The 9,194-nt window shown below is 34.7% G+C and overlaps 1 protein-coding gene across 1 annotated transcript in view; it reads right to left on the bottom strand.

The window, feature by feature from the left end:
• ADAMTS20 (ADAM metallopeptidase with thrombospondin type 1 motif, 20) overlaps positions 1–9,194 on the bottom strand; it is a gene marked incomplete at its 5' end in the record, with an annotated part of 136,106 nt that overhangs the window by 55,064 nt on the left and 71,848 nt on the right. The window contains one exon of the mRNA XM_011999063.1: positions 4,580–4,747. Coding sequence (XP_011854453.1) covers positions 4,580–4,747 — 168 coding nt within the window. The remainder of the gene's footprint in view (positions 1–4,579; positions 4,748–9,194) is intronic.

Here is a 9,194-nt window from a genome sequence, read left to right as displayed (position 1 = left end):
GCTGCATCCATGTCCCTACAAAGGACACGAACTCATCCTTTTTTATGGCTGCATAGTATTCCATGGAAGCTTCTTAACCTTTCTATAAGCTGCTGTTTCTTCATCTGCCTAATGCACATATTAATACCTGCATTTGTGGGGAATAAAAACTCTTATATGGTGTCAGGAAGTGTCCCTTGCTGCTCCCTTCTTCTTCTCATTTTTTACTTTTGTTATGGAGATTCAACTATTTATGCCTTGAAAAGTTTGATAAATGCCTTACATTAGAGTGCTCGTCACCTCAGCCTACCCCAAGAAAGGTCACTTTAAATATCAAGAAAGGTGATAAAGGAGGAGCACTAACAGACAGCATTGAAATGAAAAACAGAATTTCACTAGCTAGAAAAAATTAGGAAGCAAAGTTTACCCAGTGCTGGAAGCAGGAAAGCATCCTGCCTGTCCCTGAACTCTAGTCTACCTTCACTAGTAGAAATGTCACTGACATTACAAATGAAGGGATCACAGATTCTTAGGAGCTTTAGGGACTTAAAAAATTAACATTTACTATCTTTCAAATTATAAAACATATACATATATGTCAGAAATTCTGAAAATATAGAAATAAAGATTTATACTTACGTATTTTTGAAATTACACAATATGGAATTACAGAAATACAAAATCTCTTAAACATCTAGCATTTAGCATACAGTTTCTTTTTTTTTTTTTTTTTTTTTTTTCTCCAAATTAGGGGCTTTGGGTTGGGAGCACTGGGCAGCAGATTTGTGGGATTTTGGAATTTATATCACCTTGGTCCCGGCTCTGATCTTAAAATGTAAGTAAGAAAATGATGGGTCTCAGCTGCATCCATGTCCCTACAAAGGACATAAACTCATCCTTTTTTATGGCTGCATAGTATTCCATGGTGTATATGTGCCACATTTTCTTAATCCAGTCTGTCACTGATGGACATTTGGGTTGATTCCAAGTCTTTGCTATTGTGAATAGCGCCGCAATAAACATACGTGTGCATGTGTCTTTACAGCAGCATGATTTATAATCCTTTGGGTATATACCCAGTAATGGGATGGCTGGGTCGTATGGTACTTCTAGTTCTAGATCCTTCATTATTCTCAGCAAACTATCGCAAGAACAGAAAACCAAACACCGCACGTTCTCACTCATAGGTGGGAACTGAACAATGAGATCACTTGGACTCGGGAAGGGGAACATCACACACCGGGGCCTATCATGGGGAGGGGGGAGGGGGGAGGAATTGCACTGGGAGTTATACCTGATGTAAATGACGAGTTGATGGGCGCTGACGAGTTGATAGATGCAGCACACCAACATGGCACAAGTATACATATGTAACAAACCTGCACATTATGCACAGGTACCCTAGAACTTAAAGTATAATTTAAAAAAAAAATTATTTCAAGATAAAAAACAAAAAAAAAGAAAATGATGGGTCTCAAAGAAGGTGTAAGCAGCCAAGAGGCTGATTTAACCTGATTCTATACTGAATATTGTTGTGTGAGATTCTTTAGGCACCTAAATGGTCCAGCAGGTTTGCCATGATTAAGGGGAGGTGAGAATTTGGAATATTTTTTTTTCCTAAATAGAGATTGTGCATTTGGATGGCACTTAAGTAAGCAGATGGGATGTGAGACAATGAAGAATCTAGAACTATACTAGCTTTAAAAACTTGAATTTACAAGTGAAGCTGCCATTCCCAAATAGATAAAATTAAATTGAAAAAATCCCCTTGCTTCCAGGAAGTGGGGGTGGGGGGTGTGTGTGTGCGTTTTAAATGATTCAAGTATTTAATTTGCATCTGAGGATATACATCTGAACATAGAGGACAAATGGTCCTGCATAGCAACGTTTGTTCCTGTTTAGCAACAGTCATTAAAATGCATTACTAAATCCTTTCGTTAAACAAAAAGATACAAATATCAAATGAAGAGTGTTCCTTCAAAACTCATTTGAGCATCTCTGTGGTCAAAATTTACCAAATGAGTCTTTCCATTTGAGGCATCATGTAAAATAGTAATAAAATGAAATTATTTTAAGTGTGATTATATTAAAGCAATGTGACAATTCATACAATTGGAATAAAGCAGCAACCAGTGATTATCTTGTAACTACCTCTGAAAGTACACTTCTGTTTAATACATTATTATATGTAGTGCAATGACAGCTTGCAATTGTTAACTTCGTCTGGATGCTTTTTATAGAATAAATCAAAAGGCAATGACTTCACAAGTGGTCATCTGTTTCTGGCAGAGATGTGAGGACTGTGTGGGTGAATGCAACTAATTTCTATGACAAGGAAAACCAATTCAAAGAGAAGAAAGCAAATTATGTTTTTAAAAAAAGCATCTATTTTTTATAGTTCTTAAACATTCATATTTGTATTTTTGAAGCCCCTGAAATACATTCCTTTAGCAGATCTTGTGTAATTTCATATTCAGTGGTAAGCCAAGGCCAATTTGTTACCACGGATGATGGATTCACTATTGTGGAGCTGGAGGTTCAGAGATAGAAAGTGTCTCTCATGAATACCAGCCACAGCAGCTACAGCAGCTGCACAGCAGGAACAGAAGCTTTGGGGCCAACAGGAATATTGGTGGCCAAGACACAAAAAGTCTCTCCCACTTCCACTCCCATGTCCCTGTGGCTCCTGCCTGATGTAGGAACTGGGAGTTAACTGCTGGACAGATCTCTGGCCGTTCATGTTCAGTGCCTTTAGGATGTTTCACAACCTTAGGGGAAAGCTACTTTGCCATTATCCTGCCACACCTCTATCCAGATCAAGTAAGGCAAACCTCCACTTTAAGTAAAACCATAATATGAGAAACATAATAATTTAAGAGATGGTGAGTATTTTTGCAATTAGATCACAGTATTCGAAGCAAGAAGTATTTAGCTTAGGTAGGTGCTTAGGAAACAAAATATCCATTGTCGCCAAGAGAAAAAGAGAAACTGGTCTGAGATAATTCTGAACAAGTGAGCATGGGTTAGGTTTTAGTCTTACTCCCTAAAGATAATGCTTAGTCACAGATGCTACTAAGCAACACAAGCATATCTGAGTTCTTCTGAGCTCACACTATATGAATGTAAATAATGGTCAAAATGTATGTAGAGAGGCCATTATAGGCTCGGGAACAGATGATGATGAACTATTAAACTAGACTGGGGTGGGTGCAACGGAGATTCAAGAGCTACTTGAATGAGAAATGAGAGAATCTGTTGAGTGACTAACTATGGAGGAAAGGAAAAAGGATAAGGATGGATCCAGTATTTCTTTCTTGAACAACTTAGTAGGGAGTAGTGACATTTACTAAATAAAACAAGTTAATAGAGAAATCTTTTAAATCATGACATCTGGTAAAACATGAAAAATAATTGATTGATTTGATGAACATTCAATATAGAAGCAAATGCCCAATAATACATCTTTTTTTGTGGGATAAAAAACAGACACATTAGCCTCTAGTTTTCTTGACCATAAGCCGCAGCACATGAACACTTGACAGAGGCTGCCTCTTCTACAAAGACATTTGAGATTTTTACTCAATTTGGGAGGCTTTTATTCAGCATCAGTGAGGCACTGACGTAATTCCACTCCAAAGCTGCGTGCCCTGCATTGACATGCTGAGTGCAAAGAGAGAATGATGATGACTTTGGACCCCAGGGGAAACTCCATTTCCTTCTAGCTCCCCAATAGACATAACTCAAACATCTGACAGAGATAAGGAAGTTCCACGATGAGAAGATGGCTTTCTTTTTCCCTTTGCAGGACTAGGCCCTTTAAGAAATAGATAAGCTCTCTGAGGTACTGCTGAGAGCAGCCAGATGGCTACGTTGAAAGTCTAGCCCCATTGAAATCAGTCCTTAGGAAATTATTCCAGCTATCTTTTCTGACTTCTTTCATGGCTTTTGTCCTCTCAATATTTCCCAAGCTGGTGGTGTTTGACAGTCATTTTCAAATGCATGCCTACCCAAATTTAAATTTTGATCTCTTTTCTCTGAGTATGCCAAGTGGTATCAATTACCCTTCTTTTACAGGCTAAATTGTCAGCCTGGGTCTCATTTATTTATCAACTTCATTTTTGGTGAGTCTTTTCATTTTGGTGAGTCTTTTCATTTTGGGGGAGTCTTTTCATTCTAGCACAGCCTAGGCTATCTATCTCTGACAACTCCCTAACTCTCAATCTCTGATTACAATCCCATCTGGAATTTACCAGTCCCTTCTCCAGGATTCAATCTTAGCTAAAATCCAAGAGTCTTAGCTAATCCTCCAAGATGGGAGGATTGCTTGAGTCCAGGAGTTTAACAACAGCCTGGGCAACATAGCAAGACCCTGTATTAATTTTTTTAAAAATCAAATGACTGATTTATTATTTAACTATAAACTTAGCAAATGTGTTAACACTGTTTAGTATTAATACTAACAAAGCATAGTGCAAAAAAGTACATAACAATACATTTTAGAGAAGTAAAACATTAAAGGTTATGAAAAATAAGAATGAATTAAGATTTTCTTTTTAAATACAAAAAATACATATATAATTATAAAATATACATCATATACCTCAGTCCAGCTATTGGCTTTCCATGAAGGGCATCTGACAGATCTACAGGCTTTGTGAGTTGGAGGTTTCTGTACTTGACTGCAATTTGTGTCTTCTAATTTCCTTTGGAATTGGTCAATGCAAAACACTTCACGGTACTTTCTACCTTTACCACAAGAGGCTGAGCACTAGAAAAGAAATATGAATGCACTTGATTCATTTTCTTCGTGATTAATTTAAGCTTATCTTAAAGAAGTACAAAATGCAACAATCCACACATAATTGCTTTGATATTTTTATTAAGATATACTCTGGTATTTCTAATTAGCAAAAAGTTAAAATTTACCAATCTGCTCTGGACTCTCAATTAATGTGAATATTACAAGGTAATATGATTACATTTTTATAATTTATTCTACAAAAAATGTATTGATTGTCTACAATATGCCAGGTACTCTTCTGACACACCAATGCTTTAAATCTTTCAAGGTTAGACTATCCTCAACTAACTCCTTTTATCATCCAATAAAACTTGCATTCAATTTTGTAGTATCAATACCCAGTTTATTTTTACCTCCATATGCTTTTCTATACTGTAAAGTATGTTTTCTATGTTAAAAAATTTTAGTAATCTCTCAGTGCAGGAAACTGTGATTGAGAAAGCAGAAAATTTATTTTTTTTAGCATCATTTCAATTCAGGTTGTTTTTTGCATCAGTCTGGAAGACGTCTTTCTCTACCATCGGCCCTCCGATTTATTTAGTAAACAAAAAATAACTGAAATGTTTTTTAAAATATAGGTAAAATAACGATTTGACTTCATTTGTCAGTCAGTTTTCATTTTATGAGTGAGGACAGTGCAATGTGGTAGAAAGCACTTGGGCTCCGGCATTGAGTACCACTTCTGCCACTTACAGCTGGGGAGCTTTAGGCACATTTCATAACCTGTCCAAGCCTTGATTTTTTTTTTTTTCATTTATAAAAGATGAGTAGTAACATCAACCTTACAAACTTGTTATGAAGATTAACATGAGATAAAGAATATGAAATGTCTAACCCAGACCCTATTCCACTTGGTAAATCCTCAGTAAACATTTAGCTTCCTCTTCTACCATTTTCCTTCATATAGTCTCAGAGAAGATATTGACAATTTTAGCATGGTATATGTACCAGGGGAAAGCTAAGCAAAGAAGTCATGGAGTCCAGACAACCTTTCTCACTCCAACAGTTGGCATATGGTTTCATTTAGAAACTACATTATGCATTTTATGCATATTGTGAATTCCTAGAATATTAGACTATACGGACTATTTGATACTCAAATAGTTTAAACTTTTAAAAAATGAACAGTCTGGAGATAATTTACCTTTTTATATTACCAGCAATATGTTACAATAATGCATTGATTATGAAGAACTATTATGATATCTTAGATGTTCTCTACCTCTCCTCCACCTCATTAATACTTACAGTCATTCCATGCCACTTAGAACACACTTGGTTCCGTGAAAATCTCTAATGGATCTTCATACGTTGTATTAAGATACATTCTTTCCTCCTATTGATCTAGACCTACCTATATGCTTTACCGTTCCTGACCATGTACCTTGGGCACTTTCCTTGCCTCTTTTGTTTCTTCATTGTTTACTTTTCAGAGTATAACCTATTATATACTAAAAAAAATCAAATATTATTGAGTGTCAAATATATACTAGGGAGTGTGCTGACTACTTTGAGTATGTACATGTTCACACATGGAAGAATAATTTTCCCCAAAATAATACTTTGAAACTGTGACCTTCCTTTTGAAAAAAGGAAACATTGATTACTCCCTCTGCTAGTCACTTTATTAAAAGGTAATAATTATTGCGAATAGTCACGCAAGGATTCATTAAACAGCATCTCTTGCTTTTGCTCTTGATGTATCCTCAAAGTGCTTATAATCTAAATGATACACATCATCTATGAAGTGAATTATACCAGTGTAGGTCTTAATATTGCACTCAGTGAAGATCAGAAAAACAAAAACACTACATAATACTAAATACCATTAAAAGGATACAATAAAAAATGTGATGGAATTTAAAAATTCATGAAATGTAGCCATTTCTTTCTGGGATATTTGTAAGTGCTCAAAGAGAAGGTAATATTTAAATTCATTCTTGAAGGAGAGGTAAGTTTGTTGACAGACAAAGGTAAATGGTCTTATATCTATGTTTGATATGACTTATCTAGACATTGTCCAGGTGTGTCTGTTTTGTAAAATTCCCAGAGTTCTTTTAACAATGCCAAGAATCCAAGAATCAGCCAGTAAATATACAGTAACTTGTTGATATTTCTGATAAGAATTGCCAATTCATTTACAAAGTTATGTAACATAAGAGGGGACAAGTTAAATTCCAAATTCTAATTAAGAATTCAGCAATACATTTCCTCTATAAGCATTATCTATGAGTGGAATGTAAACTCACACATGTAGTACACTGCCAAAGTTAAGAATTATTTTTCAAGAAACTGAATAGTCTTCTACTCTATAACTTTAGGTCATCTTTGCTTCTCTCTCTTCTTTGTTATTTTAATCAACATAAATCTATTTTTATCAACCTTTGTATTTTATAATTTATAAGCATATTTTTATGCATTTTTTGCTCAAGAGCTGACAATGGCTCTCTTATTGTCTTAATAGCAAGTCAAACTTATACTCCTTGCTTTCTTGATCCACCAAATTTTAGTCAACATGCCTTCCCAACTTTATATTTTGCTGCTTTTCACCATGCAAACCTTTGCTCCCTTTAAGCATAATTGCTTTCTCTTTAATGTGACACATTCGCTGAAACACGGGGCCTAACTCATTATTTCCTTTACCTAGACTAATCACTTCCTCTAATAATTATCCTTAAAGTCCTAATTCAATCCCATGTCTAGAGTAAATACACATCAATCTTTCACTTCCCCGAACTATCCTGAGTCCTACCCTGTTTTTAGCACTTCATCATTTTCTACATTTTCAACTTTAGTCACATGCTTCATCTACGCAGCTTCCTGGAGGTCAAGCCCTTTTAGATCACCCATATCATATACAAAGTGGCATGTGTAATAACTATCAGCTGATGGACGTTGATTAATGGTATAAGCAATTTTTAGTTTGCTTTTATTAAACTCTAAAATAATTTACTTAAAAATTTTAAATTCCATGAAATATATTCATTGGTTAAAAAACCAAAAGTCCTCTAGGAATGATAGAAAAAATACAAAATCAAAGAACTACAAAATAAATTATGCTTTAGATATACTTAAGTAAAGCTCTTTTTCTCCAAGATCTGAAGAGGGTAAGTACAGATTCTATCCTCGAGATTTAAAGAGGAATAAGTCCAGCATTTTATCATATTTGATGAAATTCCATCTGGGGATTTCTCTAAAGTAAAACAGGACATGTTATGCAAACAGTTATGTTTTAGTTGGAATGAGGCATCCATAGAGTAAACAACTAGTGAAATGATACCTTCCTTTCAAACCACAATACATTCTGAGTTGTAAGGATTCCACAAAATAGCCCATTTGGTATGAATATTCAAACATGAAGTGTTTTCTTCTGGTATCCCAGCAATCTGTTGTTTTTTTCCCTCTGTTTTATAACCCTGACACCATCATAGTCTTCTGAGGTTTTATTTAATGCTGTGTAATTCATTTCTAGCATTCTCATCAAAAGAATTTTTCTTGACAATCAGCCCTAGTTCCCTTAATTAGTCTTAAACTCTTGCTGAGATTTTTTTTTTCCAATGACTACTATGGAACAGTAGATACAACACACAACCCATTTCAGAAGTAGTGATACTAAATAAACATACAAGTGCCCCGAACTGACAATTCTTATAAATTAGGTGAAGACTGATGTCTAAGATAAAACAGGGAATCTGAAGCAAATGCAAAATTTGCAAGCGTTGAAAATGTAGTCTCCTCTAACATGATAACTTTGGAACAAGTATATTTTTATTTTTAGAGAAAAGCTGTACATAATTATAGAATAAGATTACTTCTCATTTTTAGGTGTGGATTTTTTTGTTTATATACAGGATACTACAGAAGAATGAGTGTATTGACTTAATTTGTGGGAGTCTTGTGGATTAATTCTGGAAACTTAAATTGTAAAACAAAATAAAATAAGGAAATAAAATTCATTTAGCTTCAGTTCTAGGATGGAAGTCTTGTTTCTTTAGGCTGCCCTAAACTATTATATTGATCTGGCACTGTATCCTTTCTGACAGTATGGGGAAACATACAGGTACTGGTTAGAATTAATATGTATCCGAACTAGTAATTATATATCCCTGAAAAGTAACTGTTACAGTAGTCATGCATCAACTGTGCCCTTTATAGATTTTACAAGCTGGATAACTATAAGTAAGTTATTTAACCTCACTAGGCCTTCATTTTTCATATGTAATATTGGTAAAATAACACTTATTTCATATACATCTCTGGGTAAAGGTAAGATGAAAGGCATTTTTTTTAAAGAGAGAAATAGCCAAACTAAGAAAACTCTAAAGACATCTGTAATGCTATAGCAAAATGCAAAATAAAATAAAATAAAATAAAATCAAGAAAGAACTAAAAGAGTAGTGCAGAACATCACATT

This window comes from Mandrillus leucophaeus, unplaced genomic scaffold, assembly GCF_000951045.1.
Source record: "Mandrillus leucophaeus isolate KB7577 unplaced genomic scaffold, Mleu.le_1.0 Scaffold580, whole genome shotgun sequence".
Lineage (NCBI taxonomy): Eukaryota > Metazoa > Chordata > Mammalia > Primates > Cercopithecidae > Mandrillus > Mandrillus leucophaeus.
Note: the sequence above shows the minus strand (reverse complement) of the source record. Positions and strands in the feature narration are given on the sequence as shown.